The 23,702-nt window shown below is 45.1% G+C and overlaps 1 protein-coding gene across 1 annotated transcript in view; it reads left to right on the top strand.

Moving 5' to 3' along the window:
• The window catches only part of IGF2BP3 (insulin like growth factor 2 mRNA binding protein 3), a 174,767-nt gene extending 155,231 nt beyond the window's left edge, over window positions 1-19,536 (top strand). Inside the window, exons 12-15 of the mRNA XM_030550773.1 lie at window positions 5,994-6,068; window positions 13,520-13,651; window positions 15,198-15,311; window positions 17,042-19,536. Coding sequence (XP_030406633.1) covers window positions 5,994-6,068; window positions 13,520-13,651; window positions 15,198-15,311; window positions 17,042-17,146 — 426 coding nt within the window. The 3' untranslated portion in view covers window positions 17,147-19,536. The remainder of the gene's footprint in view (window positions 1-5,993; window positions 6,069-13,519; window positions 13,652-15,197; window positions 15,312-17,041) is intronic.
• Window positions 19,537-23,702: the final 4,166 nt, after the last annotated feature.

The following is a 23,702-nucleotide window of genomic DNA, read 5'->3' as shown; positions in this document are numbered from 1 at the left end:
AACTACTTGGTGAAGGAATCAATCAGCTATCACATCCAGAAAAATCTGAGCCCTACTATTCTTGCTAGCACTTGTCCTCCAGTCTATATCTGGGAAGTTAGTCTCCCATGATCACACATTTCCCATTAGTGTTTACTTCCTTAAAAACATTAAAGAGGTCTGTATCCATATCCAAATCAGATCCCGGCAGTCTGTAGCACACCCCAAGCACTATCTCGGGGGAGGCTCTAGTAGCTTTCTTTCCCAGTGTGATTTTTGCCCAGACAGACTCTGTCTTGTCCATTCCATCACTTCTTATTTCTTTACAGTTAACCTCCTCATTGATGTACAATGCTACTCCACCACCTTTGCCTTTATTTCTATCTTTCCTAAACAGCACATAGCCTTCAATACCTGTACTCCAGTCATGACTACTACTCCTCCACGTTTCTATTATCCCTATAATATCTGGTTTCACTTCCTGCACCAGTAGCTCTAGTTCCTCCATTTTGTTGCCTAGGCTCCTCGCATTAGTGTACAAACATCTTAATTTTTGCCGTTTGGCTTCACTCACATTCTGTACCCTGTTAGGCACAGACATTCTACCACCAACATCACCTGTTAGTCTGTTATCTACACTACCCTTCCTCCTTATGCCAATTCTTCTGTCCACGGCTGTATCCCCTCTTACTTTGTTTACTTCCCTCTCAAGGTTAAATTCCAGCGTGGAGATCTCCCGAACATCTCCCAACCATCTCCCCCAAATTTCTAGTTTAAAGCTCTCTTAATCAGGTCGGCGAGCCTCCATCCTAGAAGTCTATTTCCCTCCTTGCTCAGGTGAAGTCCATCCCGAGAGAACAGTCTTTGTCCGTAAATGCTTCCCAATGGCCGTACATCCCAAAGCCCTCCTTATAGCCGCACTGCCTGAGCCATCTGTTGATCGCCATAATCTTGTCACACCTTTGTCGCCCTTCTCTAGGAACCGGCAGAATCCCACTGAAGATCACCTGAGCCTCGATTTCCTTAAGCGTCTTCCCCAGTCTGGCATAGTCTCCCTTGATATATTCCAGAGAGTATCTGGCCGTATCATTCGTTCCCACATGAAGGACAATCAACGGATTCTTCCCCGCTCCCGCTAGTATCCTTTCAGCCTCAGGTCCACATCCTGTATCTTAGCACCCGGCATACAGCACACCCTTCTGTTCTCCCGATCAGCTCTAGTCACAGGCCTGTCTATTCTTCTCAGTAAGGAGTCTCCAATCACGTAGACCTGCCTTTTCCTGGTGACAGTGCGCTTCTCCGGTCTATGTCCCGCACCCACCGGCTGCAAGTCCTCTCGATTGCCATTCCCCCTTGCAATCCTCCTGGGGCTCATATTTGGTGTTGCCTCCATTGACTCCTCCCCTCCTCTTGCAGGACTATCAGTTCTTCTCTTTTTCCTTGCCCTCTCTCCTTCAGCGACCACCTGCTGTGCCCCTTCTTCATTTTTCAACTCTGCAAACCTGTTCCTGAGTTCTATTTCTCCTTCACTGGCCCGTCTTTTCCTCTGCCTGGTTCTCTTAGTCACATGCTTCCACCGTCTACTTTCCTCCCCCAGCAGTCTCTCCTCTGAATTCTTTGGTCCTGCTTCCATCTGCACATCTGAGCTTATCCCTTCAGCCCCCTCGTGTCTGTGCTCCATCGTCTGCTCAAACCCCCTTCTGAACTCAACCAGAGTTTCCACCTGCATCTCCAGTCCTCGGATCTTCTCTTCCATCAGCTCTATCAGGCGGCACTTCATGCAGACAAAGCTCTTTTCAGGTGCATGTACATGTACATGCCGCAGCTTCCACATCCAGTCATCCTCATTGTGTCTTTCACTGCTGCCTCTGTATCAGTCATGGCCTTCCCACCTGACGCCTGGTAGTCAACACAACACAAGCCCCCAGCAGGCACCAGACCACCACCCTATCCCTTGACTTGCTTGTCAGTTCCTCTGTCTTAGTCTCCCCTGCAACCTCCCACTGAAACTCCCCTGTTTACAGCTCTGTTTGCTAGCTCCTGTGCAGCTATCTGTGCTGCTGCCTGACCGGCTGGCTCCTTATATAGGACCCCTAATCAGGTAAGCCCCGCCCCCTAATCAGGGCTCTGCTGCTCTCCCAGCACACTGCCCCTAGCAGCCTCCACACACTACACACTACAATCTACAAACTACACACTACAATCCACAAACTACACAAACCTGCTCCTCCAACAGAACTCCCACTGAAACTCCCCTGTTTACAGCTCTGTTTGCTGGCTCCTGTGCTGCTGCAGCTGTCTGTGCTGCTGCCTGACTGGCTGGCTACTTATATAGCTTATATACTTAAATATATACTCCTGACCTATCCAACCCCCCCAACTCCCTGCCTGCGCCAATCCTTCTCCACACGCCTGCCTCCTGACAGGACCCCCAGAACTCCCAACTCATACAACCCCCCCAGCTCCTTGTCCCCTGACCACCCCTTCCAGAGGCCCCCCCACAACCACCCCCCCAGACCCTTCTTGCTCCCGGTCCCCTGACTGCCCTGACCCCTATCCCCCCCAGCCCCCTCACAAACCCCAGGACTCCCATGCCCCATCCAACCCCCCCTGACTACCCCCTCCAGAGACCCCTGTCCCGGACTCCACCTCTCCATCCAACCCACCCTGCTCCCTGTCCCCTGACTGCCCCCACCCCTTATTCAACCCCCCAACCCTGGGCCCTTTACCTTGAGGCTCCATGCAGACCCAGACACGCTGCCCCGTGGGAGCGTGCTGCTCCAACCCCCAGAGCGCTGCATGCGGCGGCAGGGCTCCAGGGGAGGGGCTGGCAGCTTGCTGTGCTCGGCCGGCGCTCTGGACCCGGAGCACAGACCCCGCGAGTTGCCGTGCCGAGAGAGTGGAGCCATTTGCCCACCCCGTGCACACGGCTATGCGTCTGCTCCCTGCCCCCGCTGGGGGAGCAGAGGAGAGCAGGCGAGGCTGGGCAGGATTTTTAATGGCATGCTGGAGTCCAGGCAGGCTCCAGCGTGCCATTAAAATTTGGCTCGCATGCCGTCTTTGGCACGCGTGCCATAGGTTGCCGACCGCTGAGTTAGGATATCCCTCTGTATATGGCTTTCTGGACCTGTCTGAGGTCTGTTCAGGGCTGGTGTGCATGTAAATGTTTGAATCAGAACAGCTGCCTTATGAGGAGAGAATAATAAGACTGCGACTTTTCAGCTTGGAAAGGGGACAATTAAGGTGGGATATGATAGAGGTCTATAAAATCGTGACTGATGTGGAGAAAATAAATAAGGAAGCGTTATTTATTCCTTCTCATAACACAAGAACTAGGCGCCACCATATGAAATTAATAGGCAGCCGGTTTAAAAGAAACAAAAGGAAGTATTTTTTCACACAACGCACAGTAAACCTGTGGAACTCTTTGTCAGAGCATGTTGTGACTATAAAAGGGTTCACAAAAGAACTAGATAACTTCATGGAGTATAGGTCAATGGCTATTAGCCAGGACGGACAGGGATGGTGTCCCTAACCTCTGTTTGCCAGAAGCTGGGAATGGGCAACTGGTGATGGATCACTTGATTCCCTGTTCTGTTCATTCCCTTTGGGGCACCTGGCATTGGCCACTGTTGGAAGACAGGATACTGGGCTAGATGGACCTTTGGTCTTACCCAGTATAGCTGTTCTTATGTTAACCACAGTGTAGTGGGGTGAAAGCAGCCCTGGGGAGGGCTGCAGCAGGGTCAGAGGGATTAAGTACCACTGGGGAAGCTGAGTGGGTAGCTGACCACAGCTGTGGCCAGCTTAATCCTGGCCCAACTGGCCATTATAAGAGGGCTGGGGCCAGAAGCCAAAAGAGAGTCTCTCTCTGAATGTTGAAGAGGGATGGGCCTGGCTTCTGGGAGCTGAACAGGGTATCTGGGCTGGAGCAGGGCTGGGGAAAGGCCAGAGGAGCTGGGGAGCTCTGGCCTGGAAAACCCCCAGGCTGCAGGCCTTGCTAAAGGCCAGAAAAGATATTGGGATTGCAGGGGGCAGCCCAAAGGTAGGCAGAGGCAGCAGGTCCAAACCCTCTGTCATAAACAGATAGTTAAGGATTAATGCCTCTTTTACCTGTAAAGGGTTAAGAAGTTCACCTAGCCTAGCTGACACCTGACCAGAGGAACCAATGGGAGAACAAGATGTTTCAAAAGGAAGGAGGGAAGTTTTCCTTTGTTTAGAGTTTCAGTTTCAGCCTGAGTGAAAAAGGCCAAGGAACCAGCCTCTTATCAGAGTAGTAAGTTTTAGAAAGGGATAAATAGGTTTATGTTTATTTTCTTTGTAACTTGTCTTGGTACCATTAAGAGAATTATCAAATTTGGGTATTCTTTTTATGTATTAAGATTTTTGCCCAGGGGAACATCCTGTGTTTTGAATCTCTTGTCTGTGAGAGTAGCAGGTATGCTAATCTCTCCCAGAGGGTTTTCTTTTACCTTTCTTTAATTAAAAGCCTTTTTCTTAATACCTGATTGAGTTTTTCCTTATTTTTAGATCCAAGGGGGTGGATCTGGATCCACCAGGAGTTGGTAGGAGAAAGGAGGGGGGGATAGTTCATTTCTCCTTGTTTTAAGATCCAAGGGGTTTGGATCTGTGTTCACCAGGGAATTGGTGAAGTCCGTCAAGACTACCCAGGGAAAAAGGTAGTACTTGGGGATGGTGGCAGCGATACCTGATCTAAGCTAGTAATTAAGCTTAGAAGTGTCCATGCAGGTCCCCACATCTGTACCCTAAAGTTCAGAGTGGGGAAGGAACCTTGACACCCTCCTTGCCGCTGATGAGTGGCAATTATACTGCAGTCTGCCCCAGTTAGTGGAGGCTAGATGGTCACTGGCAGTAGCCAAAGACTGAGGCGAGGTGGGAGCTGGGGGTTCTCCAAGGAGGGGAGACCCAGAGTAAGGGGGTACTGTGGTGGGCAGAGCCCCTGGATAAAGGGCACCGGGGTCTGGGAAGGACACAGGGCCAGTGGCAGGCGAGACATCGGCTTGCAGAGGGTGCTCCGGAGGCTGGAGAGCTAATTCCATGGACAACCAGCAGGTGGCGCCGCAGCAAGGAGTCGTCGCCTCGTTACACAGAATTATGTAAAAGTGATGCATGATGACTAGTAATTTGTCTGAATTAAACCACAGCTGTTAAAGATGAAAAGTCTCCCTTGGCTGTTGGCAAAGATGCAGTCCTGTAATGTTTAATACGTTACTTGTTCGACACTGGCTATGTAATACTAGCTGCAGCAATGGAAATGTCAGTTGTCATAAACAAAGGATTCATCCACAATGTCAGAGGCTGGGTTAAATTATTTAATGCTATTGGAGTCTGAGAACAACACCCACAGAAATCTTATTTTATGTTGAAATGAACTATTGAAGAGTCTGAAGGCTTCTGTGGCTCAGCCCTAGTGGAGCTTAATTTTTTTTTCCAGGAGACAAAACCATCTGTGTATCTCTCAATCTGGAGGAATGTTTAGATATTACCAGCTAGATGGGTTGGCGCTTCCTTATCCTGATCCCCAAGGGAAAAGTCTTGCTGATGGCAGAGTTTGTTAGGAAAATGTTCCCCTTTCTCTCTTTCTTGTTAGGACTTGTTTGACGGTAGCGAGTAAGGTTAAAAATCTTGGTTGTTCAACAATGTCCTTCCCTGGAAAGCTCTCTCTTTGTACTGTGTACACACTGCCTGTGAGATTTTACCATGGGCTACAGATCTTTATAAGTGGCTATCCCTTTGTTTAATTCTCACAATTTTTCAGTGGTAAATTTGCTTGTGATTTAGCTGTTTTTTTCGATAACCAGTATATTCATTTAAAGAAAACCAAACACCCTAGCATGACCAAAGCTTAATGCTGCTGGTGTAATGAATGATTTTGCACTTGTGGCAGAATGGAACAGTTTTATTGATATGGAAAAGTTCTTCCTTAAACTTATCTTGCAGTTAAGCACCTGTCAAAGCCAAGAAGCTGTGTTAATCTGAACTTTGTGTTCCAGATAGCTCCTGCTGAAGGACCAGATGCCAAGCTCAGAATGGTTATCATCACTGGGCCTCCAGAGGCTCAGTTCAAGGTACTGTGTATGAAAACTTCCATCCCATTTGCCCTGTAGGAGGAAACATTACTGAAATACTTAACTGGCATGTACCATTTTACTCAGAATTTTAATAAATAGTTGGTATGCAGTATAATTATAGTCATGTCGATCCCAGGATATTAGAGGGACAAGGTGGGTGAGGTAACATCTTTATTGAGACAGCTTCTTTTGGTGAGAGAGAGAGAAGCTTTCGAGCCACACAGAGCCCTGTGCGGCTTGAAAGCTTGTCTCTCTCACCAACAGAAGTTGATCCAATAAAAGATATTCTCTCTCCCACCTTGTCTCTCTAATAAACATGTTGGCCAAATGATTCCTTTTTTTTCACCTCCCCACCTTCTCTCTGCCAAAAGAAGTGTCGTACAACCATGTGGACAAAGAAACTTATTAAGGGCCTTCCATTAAAGTTAGTGGAGATTTTGCATCATTTCGTTGTGATCAGAATTTGACCTAATAATAATGCACACAAGAAAAAATAACCATATGACACCCATAATGGCAAGTTACTAATTTGTTGTAGATAGAAATGCCTTTTTGGGCAGCTTTTCCGATGAGTGGAATGATTCTGATTGTAGTTAAAATAAAATTACGCTTGGATGCCCCAACCATCATTTGCCTCTCTTAAACATATCAAATGGTTGAGCTGCCTTCCACCTGAGCAAGGGTAACAGGTGAGTACGGTATAAGTGCAGATACCAAATGAATTTCAGTTGGAGAACGCTAAGTAAGAATGACTCAGAGGCTGAAATTGTAAGTCACTGTCATGTCGCAGCCTGCTTGCTTTGCAGATAAGGCCTGTAGCAGGTGGAAAAGTCACTCACAACTTCACAGCATTGCAGAGCTGTCTTGCTCTCATGCGTTTACAGCCATACTTGTTCTTCGAGTGCTGGTCCCTATGTCTATTACACTGTGGCCATGCATGCACTATCCGCGCTTGGAGTTGGACAGTTCTTGAAAGTAGTGACTGTTGGTCCATGCACGTGTCCTCCCTTTTTGTGCCTTTGTGCAGAACGGACTGACCCCTGCTCCAGTTCCTCCTTACCTCCGCCTGGCCTGGGTCAGAACCTCCAGTCTCCAGAACTTCGTCTTCCTTCATTCTTCAATCTGCAAATATATAGAAAATAGTTTAGAATTTTATTTTATAGTTTAAGTTTGTAGTTACATAGATTCCCTGTGCCAGGGAACACTGTCTCATTCTCACCTCCAATTATGTTTACTGGACTATGCCCAGAATGCTGGGCTTCAAAATCTGTGCTGCTTGCCTGTGCTGCCTCTCAGTCAGCAACAACCATTAATACTGCCTCAGGGAGGTTCACGTCATGGCAAGCTGCAGTATTGGCTACTCTTTTCTCAGTCATACTTGTGAGGGTCTGAAATTTCATCTTCAGAAGTACCTAATAGAGAAAACAATGAGGCTGCAGTCAGACCCAGGCGAGGGCAGCCCCCCCGTATGTTGGCCTTGCTCAGCAAAGAATGCACCTTCTGCCACGAAGTCTGACTTAGCAGCCAGGGAATATCCCTGTTTGGGTCTTGTCAGGAAAGCAGGGAGTGTTCTTATAAACATGAGAGCAAATCCTCCTCTAAGTCCACTTCAAAGAAGTCAGATCCAGCCTTGCCTGAGTCAAGCAAGTTTTCCTGCTCAGACCCTGAAGACTTAAAACAAGGGTGGGCAAACTATGGCCTGCGGGCCACATCCAGCCCATCGGACCATTTAATCCAGCCCTCAGCTCCTGCCGGGAAGCGGGGTTGGGTGTTTGCCCCACTCCATGCGACTCCCAGGAAGCAGCCAGCGTGACCCACCTCTGGTTCCTATGTAGTATGCAGAGGTGTAGCCAGACAGCCCTGCACACTGCCCTGTCTGCAAGCACCTGCCCCGTCGCTCTGATTGGCCATGATTCCCGGCCACTGGGAGCTGCAGGAGTGGCACCTGCGGATGGGGCAGCGCACAGAGCTGCCTGGCAGCACCTCGGAGCTGGAGAGGGGAAGGGGACATGCTTCCGGGAGCTGCTTACAGTAAGTGCTGCCCAGAGCCTGCACCCCTGAGCTCCCTCCCCCCCACAGTGCCCCAATCCCCTGCCACAGCCCTGATCCCCTTCCCACCCTCTGAGCCCATCGATCCCACTCCACAGGCCCCTCTTGTACCCCAAGGTCTTCATCCCCAGCCCCACCCCAGAGCCCTCACCCCTCTGTGCCCCAGCATCCTGCCCCATCCTGATCCCCCCTCCTGCCCTCTAAACCCATTGGTCCCAATCTGGAGCCCCCTTCTACACCCCAAACTCCTCATCCCTGGCCACACGCCAGAGACCGCATCCCCAGCTGGAGCCCTCACACCCCTCCCCCATGCCTCAACCCCATACCCTGATCCCCTTCCTCCCTCTGAACCCTTCGGTCCCAGCCTGGGGCCCCCTCTTGCACCCTAAATCCCATGTCCCCAGTCCCACCCCAGAGCCCTCACCCTGAACTCCTCATTTCTGGCCCCACCCCAGAGCCCGCAGCCCCAGCCAGAGTCCTCACACCCTCCTGCATCCCTACCCCCAATTTCAGGAGCATTCATGGACCACCATACAATTCCTATACCCTGATGTGGCCCTCAGGCCAAAAAGTTTGCCCACGCCTGACTTAGAATGTCCCAAGTCTCAGGGGTCATGACAAAAAGTCCACAAATCCAGGGCTCCGTTGGTACCAGACCACAGTCTAGTGACAATTGTGCATCGGTAGCCACTAAGCCTAAACACCAGTAACTTATGGCACTGACAAAAAGCAACCATTGGGAGCCTCAAACAGTGATAATACCGCCTCTGCCTTGCCTGACTGTGGTGCAAACTGAACTATAAATACTACAGCTCCATTGATTTGAGCAGACAGGACCCCTTGCACTCCAGGGAGAGCAGAGACTTACATTACACCTGATGACGTTTTTGATCTCCCTGATCCCCAATCTCCATTGCCATCCGATCCTTCCTAAGATGCACCAGGAGATGCAGCTAACGGGAGGAGTCTGTCCCCCATTCTGTCACCCAGCCATGGTTCCTCTCCAGCAAAACCATTGGTACCACAGATAGATCTAAAATCTGCATTTTCTTTCTTTGGAGGCTCTAAGGCTATGTCTACACTACAGCTTATGTCGGCATAGGCATGCGCAGCACATTTCATTAGAGTGTGCACCCAGGGAGCCCTGCCCAAGCCCCGCCCCCACCCCATTCACTCCCTCCCACTTTCTGCCCCCTGACTGCCCCCCTCAGAACTGCCAACCTCCCCTGCTCCTTGTCCCCTGACTGCCCCCTCCTGAGACCCCACCCCCTACCTGTCCCCTGACTGCCCTGACCCTAAGCCACACCCCCGCCCCCAGACAGACCCCCAGGACTCACGCCTATCTAACCACTCCCTGCCCCTTGACAGGATCCCCAGAACTCCCAATCCATCCAACACCCCCTGCTTCTTGTCCCCTGACTGCCCCCTCCAGAGACCCCCCTACCCCCAATCACCCCCCAGGACCCCACCAACTATCCAGCCCCCCTGTCTCCTGACTGCACTGACCCCTAGCCTAGGCTGACTAGATAGCAAGTGTGAAAAATCCGGACAGGGAGTGGGCGGTTAGTAAGAGCCTATAGAAGAAAAAGCCCCAAATATCAGGACACTCTCTCTATAAAATCAGGGCATCTGGTCACCTTACCCTAGCCATATCCTCGCCCCCTGACAGGCCCTCTGGAACTTCCACACCCTATCCTACGCTCCCATTCCCTGTCCCCTGACTGTCCCTGAGACCATCTGGCCCATATCCAACCCCCCTGGCCCAGCCCATTCCACTTACCATGCCACCGCTCAGAACAGAGTCCCCACCATATCCCACCCCCTGGACATCCCCTTGAACAATGACGTGTTGGCACTCACAGGGCAGGCGCAGAGAGCACCAACCAAGCTGGAGCGCAACAGTGGAAGAGCGCTAGATGTAAGTCAAAGGTCACATGTAGTGCTGGGGAGGCAGCAATTTGGCTGGGTGGGCCCAGGCGGGGGATCAAGGTAGCAGCGTGGGGTTCACTGTGTGACACAATTACAACAACTTTGTGCAGCTGCTGGGGAAGTTTGTACAGGCAATAAATATACCCTGCACAGGTGGGACCCTGTCACCCCTACTCATAGGTGCTGACTTTTGGTTTTGCCGGTGGGTGACCCATCCTGGCTCCACCCCCTTAGCCAAGGCTCTGCCCCCACTCTACCTCTTTCTGCCCCATCCCCCCTGAATACCACCTTCTTGCCAACTCCCTCCCCATAATGCCTCCCACCAGCTGCTCACTCCTTTCTGCCTCCTCCTGCCTTAAGGGTGAGGTGTGGGTGCTAGAGGGGTACTCTGCCAGTTTTGAGGGGAGGCTATTTTCAACATTTATGTGCTTCCATTCTAGTTATTGAAAATGTGTCTATCACTGATATCTCCCCTTCCTGGTGTTTCCCAGTTCTTGCTCTCCACCTGTGTCCCTTTTCCCATCTCTCTCTGCTCCCCGCTTCCTGGTAGCTCTGTTTAGCACCTGCTCCCACCCACACACTCAAAACAGCTCTGTCTCCCCCGAACCCCACCCCTCTGCAGCCAGCCTAGAAACTAAAAGGCCCTGACACAGAGAGAAATTTAATTCAACAGCCCAGCATAGAAATGGCCCATTCATTCATCCTGCTGTGTGGCTGCTGTGTCGCTCCAGCTCTTCCCAATCCCAGGGCTGCAGCCTACCCCAGCTTTGACTCCTTCACACACACTACAACTTTTGTGGGAGGGGAGCCCCTAGTGGGGACCATGGCCAAATGCAGGGGAGTGGGGGTCAGTTGCTTCCTCTGCCAGGCTGCAGCAGCCTAGCACCCTGAAGCAAGAGGAGCTCAGGTGTCCTAAGGTGAAGCAGGGCAGCCTCCTCTCTTCCTCCTCCAGGCTCTAAGCCTCCAGCAGGGGTGGGGGAGGAGCAGTCTTCCCAGACTTTGCTCAGGCATGATTAGGGTGTGCCTGGGCACACCCAGCATACCCTGTGTGCACGCCTATGTATGTCGGCATAACTTTTGTTGCTCCAGGGTGTGAATAAACCTCCTGCTGAGTGACCTAAGTTACACCAGCATAAGTGCACAATGGTATGTCAGCAGGAGAGCTTCTCCCTCTGATACAGCTTCTGGTATTTTTATTATGCCAATGGGAGAGCTCCCATTGGCATAGGGCATCTTCACCAGATGTGCTGTAGTGGTGCAGTTGCATCACTACAGCTGCAGCACTGTATGTGTAGACATGCCCTAAACTAGTGGTTCTCAACCAGGGTATGTGGTCTTCCAGGGGGATACATCAACTCATCTAGATATTTGCCTAGTTTTACACCGGGCTACATAAAAAGCACCAGTGGAGCCCGTACAGACTAAAATTTCATACACACAATGACTTGTTTATACTGCTCTATGTACTATAACATAACGTAACATGCTTATACACATTGTATTAGACATGCGTTTTATGTCAATTACTGATGTGTGCAAGCAAGTTAATTGTGTTGAAGTTGACTTGTGTATGCAGTTGCAATGTAAAAATGGATAGTTGGTGGATTTTGTTTTTTTAAACGAGGAGCAAGAAGCAGAGGTAGTAGTGACAGTTGCTTAAGATTTTTTTTCAAAGCAGTACAGGGGATTTAGCCAAGCATCTTCCTTAAATTCCTTGCACTGCTTTGAAAATCTCAAGCAAAAGAGTAAAATCTAATGATTTCTACAGTTGGGCCTCAGTTTCATGCCTTCTGGCATGTGCTTGGGACACTTCCTTGTAACATTTGTTTTGAGTTTGAGACTAAATGCCTTTCCACTCAGGTAGTTCTTCCTACAAAGACAAATCTAGCCCACATCTTTTTCTTTAGATAATTTGTTTGACAAGGGTTTAAATAGTCTTGTATATTAAGATCTTGAAGACAGGTGATGTATTTATCCAGCTATGAGCTGCTTTCAAATTAGGATGATACGGTAACTTCAGTTACATTCTTTCATAACAGAGCCAAAAAGCCAGGAATCTGAAGTCTAAAGCAGTGCCTCTCAATCTTTCCATACTACTGTACCCCTTTCAGGAGTCAGATTTGTCTTGAAAACCCCCAGGTTTCACCTCACTTTAAGATTACTTGCTTCCAAAATCAGATAAAAAAATACAGAAATGTCACAGCACACTATTACTGAAAAATTGCTTACTAACTCATTTTTACCATATAATTATAAGCATAAATCAATAGGAGTATAAATATTGTACTTACATTTCAATGTATAGTATATAGAGCAGTATAAACAAGTCATTGTATCACAGTTTAGTTTGTACTGACTTTGCGAGTGCTTTTTATGTAGCCTGTTCTAAAACTAGACAAATCTAGATGGATTGATATACCCCTGGTTGAGAACCAGTGGTCTAAAGCACAAAGCAAATTCATGAAGTTTCTTCCTCTTTTGTAGAACAAACCTTTATGGGAAGTGGACAGTGGGGAAATTTACTTGACTGGTAATTTTGTCGCTTGGGAAGCGTCAACATGACGTTGAAAGGCATAGGGTGTGGAAGAGTGATTTAGTACTTCTCAAGACTGCCTATGAGTGACAGGGAACAAAGAAATAGTTGCTTGAGAAGCCACTAAAATTATTATAGCAGAACTCAGAGAACATTGGAAAGGTAAGAAATTCAGCTGTCCACTTGTAATGGGCAAACCCTCCTGCTTTATTGTCTTATTGCCCACCACTACTGTGTACCCAGTACTGCAATAGGGTGATGCATGTTGGTTAAAGTGACACAACTTCCAAGGTGCCACTCATCTCTATACTGAGAGACTTAATCTCTTACATTAAAAACGAAAAATCAGAGCGAACCTAAAGTACTATACATTGCATTTAATTACTTGGTAATTAAATGTAAAGGCATAAAATCTGGTGTATATTAAGTCTTTGTCATGTGGTTTTACTTTGAATTCACCATCCTCTGAAGGATGAATTTCGGAAACTTCTACAGCTTAAGCCAATAAACTCCTTTACGTGCACCTGGTGATAATAAAAACATAACATCTGGCACATCGTTGTCTTCCCCCCATGATTCTTTACTGCTGCTTTACCTGTAGAGAGAAACATTCTAACAATAATTCAAACGGCTGGATTATTCTACTGGAAAACGTTGTTATGCTGTTACTTGATAGTCATTGATGGCTTGTCAAGCCTTCTTTCAGGGTTTGACTATGGTATCTTCTAGCTAGAAATGTGAACACTCCATTCATTTAAAAATAAATTACCAACTACTTTTATAAAAAGAAAATCTTTTGCATCTGTCCATAGTAGTTTGCGCATTTGGACGTAGTCAGTCAGTTTCCTTTTGAGTGGGTTTTACTTGTTGTTTTTTTAAAAGGTTACTTGATTTCAGAATGATGCTGCCCCTTTAAAAATATTAATTACTTTTGCAGGCTCAAGGGAGAATCTATGGAAAACTTAAAGAAGAAAATTTCTTTGGACCTAAAGAAGAAGTGAAACTTGAGGCTCATATAAAAGTGCCATCCTATGCTGCTGGTAGAGTTATTGGTAAAGGAGGCAAAACGGCAAGTATTTGAGCAAAACCTAAATAATGAGACACAAGAAACCTAGCCGAAGGACATTCAACGTGTAAAATATTCTCTCTAGCTAATTCACATTTTAACTCTTTGCATGTTAATTTCAAGGTTGTATGTGCTGTTTATTTTGTTCATTGGGATTTTCTTTTCTGCATCCTGCAATTGAAGTTGGGCCAATTGAATAGAATTACCTCTTTAAAAAACACAGATGAACCACTGCACCTGCATTGATCTGATTGTAGGTTTCATGGCTTAAAATGGAAATACAGTTCTTCCATTCAGAATAATAGATTCCTGATTAGAGGCCTGATTCTGTAAAGTCTTTCTTTCTCATTCCAGTAACCCTATTGACTTCAATATGATCAGTTGCTTGAGTAAGGGTTTACAGAATCGTACCCAATTTGTATCAAGCGAATGGAAAATGAAACATTGCTGGGCAAAGTTTTCCTGTGTGCAGCACAAATAGAAAATCATGCTTTGGCTGTTGAGAGGTCCCCTGATTATGGAGTGCAGAATTTCGTCCTGTTCTAGGAATGGTACTACTTTACCTTGACCCGCTGTCACTGTATAAAATTAATTCTCTGAGGTACTGAATATCCTTGAGGCTTTCATAGATTTTTAAATTCAGTAGAGACCACTTATCTAATCAGACCTTCTGGAAAAAAAATTGCATAATTTTCACTGATCCATCCTCTGGCGTAATGAGGCCTTGAAACCTACACCCCACCTACTAAGAGGCAGGTGACTAGTACCTGCACTGTCACTATCCCATCAGACCCAAAGGGAGTTGAGGATTGTCAGGATTTCAGCCCTTCTTTAGAAATCCCAATGGGAACAAACATATAAGAGAGCTGCCCTTGATGACTCGTGTATATGTAGTAGAAAAGTTCTAGGGTGCTGGGTCTGCAGCTGTCTATAGCTTAATATGTGCATTTTGCCCTACTGTGATGTGCACAGGTCTGTGCACCATGGATTGAGAACCCCTACACTAAAACCATGGTGTAATCTTTAATGCAGTAAATGGTTAGAGCAATTCACTTAGTCATCATAGAGCATTTGAAGGAGTTTACTTTGCCATTATTTCCACACCAACTCAATAAATTTAAAAAACCCAAATCAGACCACGTGAAGGGTGAAATTATAATCTCCAGGGCAATATAGCATGTGGAAGTGTGTATGTTGTACTGTGTCTTTGGTTTCTGTCACCTTGGGCTACATTTTAAACTCTCCTTCCCTCAAAAAAAAAAATGTAAATACTGTGGAAATTGTAGTGTAATTTAGAAATCTTCATTCTTTGCTTATTAATATTTCTAATTTACTAAGTTACTCGTATCTCTCTACATTGAACTCTTGGCCTTGCTTTTTTTTAGTGGAGAAAAACACTTATTTTTTCATAGGCAAATAGGGTTGGTTTCTAGTTGTAGTGGTGCTGCTTTTATTATTCAGATGGCCAAGCATTTTAAAAAATTCTCATGAATTAAAGATGGCTGCATTTTGCTGATTTTTTTTTCTTTTTTTTTTTTTTAATTTACAGGTAAATGAGCTTCAGAATTTGACAAGTGCAGAAGTTGTTGTCCCTCGTGACCAGACACCTGATGAAAATGATCAAGTTGTTGTGAAAATAACTGGCCATTTCTATGCATGCCAGGTGAGCAGGTTTCAGTGGCGGGAGTAGTAATTGAGTTTGAATCTTTATACCTCCTCTAAATGTATCCGTGAATCTTAAGTTTACACACACTACACAGATCTCCCAAGGAATAGTTGCTACTACAGTAGAACCTCAAAGATACGAACACCAGAGTTCTGGACTTTCTGATCAACTGGATACCTTCTGGAACCAGAAATAATCAGGCAGCAGCAGAAATGCACGCAAAAAACAGGGGAAGCAAAATACTTTACTGCCTTGGAGTTTTGCCCTAGAGCTCAGGGCTTCAGCTGGGAGCGGGGAGGTGAGGGCTTCTGACCCTCAGGAGCACCTGGGCTCAGGGCTTTAGATCTGGGGAGAGCACTGAGGCTCAGGGCTTCAGCCCTGCAGGCTCCACTCCCAGTTTCAGCTACACGGAGGGCTTGGGGCTTCGGGCTTGAGCCCTGTGGCTCCGTTCCTGGCTTCAGCCCCACGGGGGGGGGGGGGGCGGTTCTGGGACTTGGGGCTTTAGCAATGGGGAGAGTGCTAATCAAGGCCTATGTTTGTCATTTTCCCAATTTCCCTGAGTCCTAATTTTTGAATAATATTTTGATAAAGTTTGTACACTTCCTTAAATGTGTTTTTCCTTCATATATTTGTATTATGGTAGCATCTAGGGGTCTCTTTCAGGGACCCCTGATGTAGGCACTTTACACAAGGCAATAATAACAAAAAAGGAGAGAGAGAGAGAGAGAGAGAATTATTGCCCAAAACAGTTTAGTCATATGTAGAGCCCTGCATGGATACAAAATATGTATCACATCTGATTCACGATCCACAAAAATGGTCTGCGGCTATCTGCAGATTTTCAGGGCTCTAATAACAGCTCCACAGGTCACTGCGCACCAGTGACACTGGGCTGTGCCAAGCTCCCAGCCATCCCCCATTTTTCCCTCGAGACTACCTGCTCTCCAGGCAGGGAGGCTACAATCCTGGGCCCTTGTGTGCAGCACCGCCCTCTCAGTGGGGCACTCAGACACCCCTACACCACCCCAGTGCCTCCCACCCTCACAGACCCAGCTGGGACAGACGGCAGCAACTTCTCTCCTCTCAGCGCCCACTATTGTCGCCTGCTAGTTCAAAGTACAATGACACCTCTTTCAAAATGGCACTTGGCTCACTGTGCAAGAGCGCACGTTCGCACTCCCATCTGGGAGTTGTCATTTACCGCCTCTGTCTGAGCAAGCTGAGGACTACAATTCCCAGAATGCCTAGCAGGCTGTTGCCACATATTGCAGCCTGCTGCCTGATTCAGAGTGCCAAGCTGGAGCCTGAGGGCTGGGAGATAGTTGCTGTGTTGGAGTGCGTGTGCGTACTGCAGTCAGAGCTCTGTCCCCACTGCTTCCACCCCACACCTGCCCACTCCCGGGCCCTTCACACCTTCTACGGTTGGGGCCAGAGCCTCTGCCTTGTCCCCTTCCTGTCCATTACAGCATCACCCAGATTTCTGTGGGGAGATCACTGGAGCCCTGCTCAGATACAAAATTTTGTATCTGCATCCAAGGCACAAGCTGCAAAAATGGCCGATGGATAGCCGCAGATTTGCAGGGTTCTATCCCAATGATAAGGGACAACAGGCAAATGCAACAAACAAATCATGATGAGTGGAGGAAAAAGTAACAGTGAAACAAGCAAGTGTAGCGTAACCAGGAACAGTTGCAGCACAGCAACATCTTTTTGTTTATATCTTGCAGCTTGCCCAGAGAAAAATTCAGGAAATACTGGCTCAGGTAAGAAGGCAGCAGCAGCAACAGCAAAAAACAGCGCAAAGTGGACAGCCTCAGCCAAGACGAAAATGAAGGTTTAGGAAATGGCCCATCAGAGACAGATGCCAGACCAAAGACAGACTGTGTAACAGACAGGTTTTGAACACCTGTTGGAGTTATATGCAGAAGCTTCACCAAGCCAGTCACCTGTTTGAGGACCAGGCAACCATTGAACGCTGTCTCTGAGAACGTATTCTTTAGGCTCTCTCAAACTTTTGAAACCCAGCTTTAAAATAAGGACCCCTTCACTTCCCTTTTGTTCTATTCTCACAATTTAACATAAACTTGTTAGTCTTTTTTATTGTTCTTATTATTCCCCAGCAATTTTAGAACTTGGTTTAATGAAGCTTTCTCTTCTGAGTTCACTGGTTTAAAAAAAAAGAAAAGGCATTGCTCTTATAAGTCCAGTTGTAAAAGAAGAAACACAATTGGAGGGTGGGGTTGGGGGTGGGGTAGGGTTAGAGCAAGGGTATTGACAAGAGTTTAAGTGTTAGTCCCAATGTTAAAGAAGTGGCATTTTTTTAAAAATTTGGTTGCATTTTTACATAACACTGCCATGAATAACCTAAGGGAAGTGTTGAATGGTGTTGGCCAGGGCATAAAAAGATAAATATGCATTTTACTAAACTACCTCAGGCATTTAGTACCTCAATGAGAAATTGTTCCTTTTTGCGCTTTTTTTTGTATACTTTATAAAGCTAATAGTTCTTGAGCATTTTATTTTTTTAAAAAAAAATTAAAATTTGATCAGCCACCAGCCAGGAGTACTACAGAATTATTGGGGGTGGGGGTAGGGATATAGTAGGATACTTCTAGCTGCTGGCTGATGGGAGTAAGATGGAAAAAAAAAAGTATAACGTCGGATTTTCTGAGTGTTTCAACACCACCATTTGTTTAAAAAAAATTCAGTGAATGTTCAAAAGATAGCGAATGATGCCAACATTCTGATAGCAGCAATGCCGTTTATTTTTCTTTTAAGATGGGATGAAAAAGTTTGACGGTACTTTTTTGGGAACAGAACAAGGAAGTGATGGCAAGAGGCTGGGGTTGAGGGAAAAATTAGGAGACTGAATTTTTTTATTATTTTTGTGCTACTTTGATTGAATGCATGAACCCTTTGTGCCTTTGACCATCACTACCTAATAATGCTACATGTAAACATTTGCAGCCCATTTGGACTTTGCCATTCTGTTCAAAGAGCAAGCTTCATCTTCAGTTTGATAGAACACTTGATCTGCTGGAGTAGTTTGGAGGCTGTATGGTCTCTGCTTCCTGCAGGTCGCATCATCCTGCTTTCAGTTACCACGATGGGGGAAGGTCAAACACTGTTTGATCGTGTTTAAAGATAAGGAAAGGCTAAGTTTACATATCCAGCCGCTGTTATGGGCCACACTAAGCCACTTCGGAAGGTTTAAACTATATAACACAACCTCTAGTCTGGCTTATAAAGATGCAGCAGGATTTATGCACATTCTGCAACCAACCATTAAAGGAAGAGACAAATTGTCAAAAGGCAGGGATAACAGGAAAGCTACCAAATTTTTTAATTTCAGAATGTAATTTGAATAATGATTGTGGTAATATAACACATTCAAGTTTCTACAATAAACTTCAGTCTACCTCAGTTTTGAAGATGTGGCAACACATGGTGCATAAAGACTGCTGTGTGTGTGCGCGTGTGCGCCTGTATGTGTGTGGTCTACAGAGCCATGCTATTACCTCTGAACCTTTTTTTTGTGTGATGTTTTTGTGCATGAGATGATCAGAATCACCATGCGGCACTGATTTGAGGGGCACAACTAGCAAAAACGTTTCATCATTTTGTTGATCTACCTCTTAGATTCATATTGAAATAGAGGCATTTCACATAGAATAGATAATTTACCCAAAGATCATTGTTGTACAGATTAGATAATTTTGAAAATGGTCTGAAGTGTTTTTCCTGCATCTCTTCTTTACTAATTGGTTTAAAAACCACAAACTTATGTTGTAGTTTTAGCAGAGAAAAATGAGGGTTTTTTTTTCCTTTTTTGACAGTGACCATCTAGCCTTTAGGAGAATTTTTTCTTGCAATGAATTTAAAATTACTGAAGTTATAAAAAGTCATAGCATTTTAATTTTTGTTAAGGCTTAAGTCTTAAGTCCAATTTTCCTTTCTTAACATTTGAGAAGGATTTGACTTTATTATTTTCCATAAAAGTTATTTTACAAATAGGCAATGCATTTACATTTGCTGATTTAAATACTGTCATCTTTCTTAAATTTCTATACTTAGTGTGATAAATCATGTTCTTATTTTCAGTTGAGACTTGGTAATTTGGAGTATTTGGGAATAGCTAGAAAGTAAATACTGTAAATTATTTCAATATCCGCAAAGTATGGATCATTTTTTCATCTGTAATGTGCCCCCCAATGCAGCTCCACTTGCCAGATGCCTCTGAATGGAATAAAGAGTTTAACTCCTATCATCAGATATAGTTGTGTGGTTTTTTGTTTTTAAACTAAAGATGTGATATGAATAGTGCAGGCATTTGTTTGCTCTAATGATCAGGTTTTTTTATGGTTTCCTTTCAATTCATTTTTATTAATATTTATATAAGGAACTCTGCAGCAATCCACAGGTATTCCACAATCTTTAGGGTAGCCAACAACAGTCTGATGCAGTCAGAATCTTCACTTGGCCCAATACCAGCATTCATCTCTGTGGTTTATAACTTTTTCTTCTCTCCTCCCTTAAATCCATATTATGCTGTCCACAGTACACTTTGCAATTAATGGCTTCATTTTTTATTGTGAGATTTTGTTCTAGGTTGCCTAGATCTTTTTGGAAAGGCTCTGTGCATGCCCATCACAACCAAGCATATGAATGCCAAGGAATATATAACAGCCCTTAGGAAAGAGATCTAGATTGTCCACTTGGAGTTATAGATGTTTTATTTTTGGCTGTCATGTGTTCTGGTCTTCTGCTTTGACCCTCTTTTATGGACAAGACACACAAATAGCACTTCCCTGAAATTTGGAGGGCAGATGGAATCTGTGATGGTAGTGTGCAAAAAGTGGCAACCTGTATCTCATTCCTTCCCCCCAACTTCTGTGAGGTGGCATCAACTCTTGATATTTAGGCTTAATTCCTGGTAATAGAATCATAGAATATCAGGGTTGGAAGGACCTCAGAAGGTCATCTAGTCCAACCCTCTGCTCAAAGCAGGACCAATCCCCAGATTTTTGCCCCAGATCCCTAAATGGCCCCCTCAAGGATTGAACTCTCAACCCTGGGTTTAGCAGGTCAATGCTCAAACCACTGAGCGTAACGTTAACAGAGAATTGAAAAGTGAAGTGATTTGTGAATGTGTGCGTGAGCGCGAGACTAAAGCGATTTTACATTCTGTATCTTTATAAATGAATTGCAAAGCAAAATCTAGAACTGCTTAACAAGGTTTATTTTTCTCAAACATCTTACTAATCAGAGGAAAGATTCCCAAGCTTTCCCTCCTGTATAATAGCACCCACTACTAATTGGAATACCCAGAAAATGGTTAATTACTGGTATCATTCACATTGCCATGGTTTTTATTCCTGGTAATTAAGTCTGTACTCTTCTAAACTCCTTGGAATTCCTCTCCAAAGCCCCATGACAAAGTAAAGCCTTCCTCATATGAGTTATGGAATTTTGTGTCTTTGGTCTCAGAGGCAGTATTACGCTCATATTTCTGTATATGTAACTGCCAAAGACGCCAGGACATGATTTGATGCATCTTTAGGAAAGGTCTTTCTATTTAACAAGCTACTGCTTTTCAAACCATTTACGATGGACAGAAGACAAGTGTCCATCAAGAGTTTAATACATATTCAGTGGTCTAATAAATACTTAGTCACTTCCACTCCTTACTACTAATCTAGTTCTACATGTGTGAATCTTGGAAGGGTTCTAAGCCTAACAGTGTTAAAGTAGCCATAAAGACAAATACAACGTAGATCAGGACAAGCTCATATCTTGTAATTAGAGGCACATCAAAAAAGCAATCTGCAATATATTTGGCTACTAACACATTTCATTGTAACATATGCTTAATTTGTGTACCAGTCTTGTCATCAATTGGAATATTTCTTGCCTCAGTGGCTTATTAGAGAGCCAAGCAGACTTTTCATCATGTTACAGAAAATCTTGCCAAAGGCATCTTTATTAGCATTTCTATGAACAGTTATTGTGATAGTCTCTCAGGTTAAACTTCTTGTTGTGCCTAGCATTTATTAATCATTAGCTCCTGCATTTAGGGCTGATTTTTGTTTTGATCAATAGCTACTTTTGTCTGAGTTGTCTGCTATGTTGGTGTTAGAACTCTGCCATTCATAGGACAAGGACACGGTGCTAATGCTACATGATCACCTCCAAGGTAGGTGATGAGTACCTGCATACATTCCAAAATTGCATTGGCTTTATAGCTAAAGTGTAGCCCAACAGTTGCATAGTTTTTTAATGCAACTAGACTTTGTGTAATTTCTACTTGTATGCCTGCAATAGCAGCTTTGTGGTACTGTTTGGGGCTAAGAGCTAGCTGTGGCTGTCTTTGCACTAGTACTCAAGATTTCAATGTAGTTTTGTACAATACCTGTCAGGACTCTTTGCTCACCCTTTTGTGTGTTTTGACTAAAGCTGGGGATGCCTGGTGGAGAGATTAAATTTCTACTTCAATTTGTTTCACATAAGAGCAGATTTTATTGGCAAAATATTGAAAGGAAACTCTCACAATAAGTAATCTGAAATTCTCTTTGGACTGGGTGCTTTGAAAACACCAGAAGGCATCCAGAAAGCACAGTATCGTAGAACATGTCATCAATTCTGAGCACAAGTGAATCTCAGTTAATTGTTACAGAATAGCAGACTATACAATAGGTGGAATGTCTATCTTCAAGAGCACAGTATTTCTGTTTAAAAAGCATCAAGTTATTTATAATGTTGCTTTTCCCAAAATCATTTTTTCTGCCTTGACTTGCCCTCTTTAGTGCTGTTTAATAGAACTGGCCCATCTCCTCTTTACTCCTCTCCCCCTCTGTCATAAACAGATAGTTAAGGGTTAATAAAACAGAAGTACTTCGTGTCTCTTTTGCCTGTAAAGGGTTAACAAGTTCAGTGAGCCTGGCTGTCTCCTGACAAGAGGACCAATCAGGGGACAGGATACTTTCAAATCTTGAGGGAGGGAAGTTTTGTGTGTGCTGTTAGTTTTTGGTTGTTCTCCTCTCTGGGTTCTGAGAGTGACCAGACATGCAACCAGGTTTCTCTCCAATCTCTCTGATACAGTCTCTTATATGTCCAGAATAGTTAGTACTAGGTAGATAAGGCGAGTTAGGCTTATGTTTGTTTTCTTTATTTGCAAATGTGTATTTGCTTGGAAGGAGTTCAAATTTGTATTTTGCTGAAAGGGTTTTAATTTGTACTTGTATACTTAGGCTGGGACGGTATTCCCAGTGTCTATAGCTGAAAGACCCTGTAACATATTCCATCTTAAATTTACAAAGATAATTTTTACTGTTTTTTCTCTTTAATTAAAAGCTTTTCTTGTTTAAGAACCTGATTTGTTTTTTTTTATTCTGGTGTGAGACCCCAGGGGACGGGGTCTAGATTCACCAGAGAATTGGTGGGGAGAAAGGAGGGAAGGGGGGAGAAAGAGGTTAATTTCTCTCTGTGTTAGGATTACTTTCTCTCTCAGGAAGAGTCTGGGAGAGGAAGAAAGAAGGAGAAGGGGGGAAGGTGAATTTTCCTCTCTGTTTTAAGATTCAAGGAGTTTGAATCACAGTGATCTTCCAGGATAACCCAGGGAGGGGAAGCCTGGTGAGGGAAAGGGCTTACTTTCCTTGTGTTAAGATCCAGAGGGACTGGGTCTTGGGGGTCCCCAGGCAAGGTTTTGGGGGGACCAGAGTGTACCAGGCACTGAAATTCCTGGTTGGTGGCAGCGCTGCAAGTACTAAGCTGGTAATTGAGCTTAGAGGAATTCATGCTGGTACCCCATCTTTTGGACGCTAAGGTTCAGAGTGGGGAATTGTACCATGACATGGTAGGCAGCGTGTGGGATAAGATAGAATCCAAAAGCCAGTGAGGTTTTTATTTCTTTCCCTGCTAGCTATCTGCAGGCAGACTGAGAGGTTTGGGTTTAGAAGCAAAAGCCAGTAGGATTTTTTATTTCTCTTTCCCTGCTAGCTGTGTGTAAAGCAGGCTAGAGGAGACTGTTTGTTTTAAAAGCAAAGGTCTGCAAGTTTTTTTGGTCTCTCCCTTTTGAGTACTCTGAAGGCAAAGGCATTAGGGTTTAACAAGTATCCTTGTTAAACAAAGGGACTCCAGTTGTGAGTCACCATACACCAGCAAAACACATTTGCAAATGAGTGGTTTTTTTTTCTTTCTAACTCTGTTGGGAATAGCTAGGTAGAAGGCGTTAAAAAAAAGACACCGTTGCTAAGCAACCCGAAGAAGGCAACAGAAAAGCAGCATTTCAGACAGTAAACAGCAAAGGGCGCCCCAACACAAGAAAGCAGAAACCATGACTACCAAGGACACCCTGAAACAGGAACGGGCAAAACTGGAGGCAGAGGAACA

The sequence above is a fragment of the Gopherus evgoodei genome, chromosome 2 (genome assembly GCF_007399415.2).
Source record: "Gopherus evgoodei ecotype Sinaloan lineage chromosome 2, rGopEvg1_v1.p, whole genome shotgun sequence".
Lineage (NCBI taxonomy): Eukaryota > Metazoa > Chordata > Testudines > Testudinidae > Gopherus > Gopherus evgoodei.
This window is presented reverse-complemented; position numbering and strand designations above follow the sequence as displayed.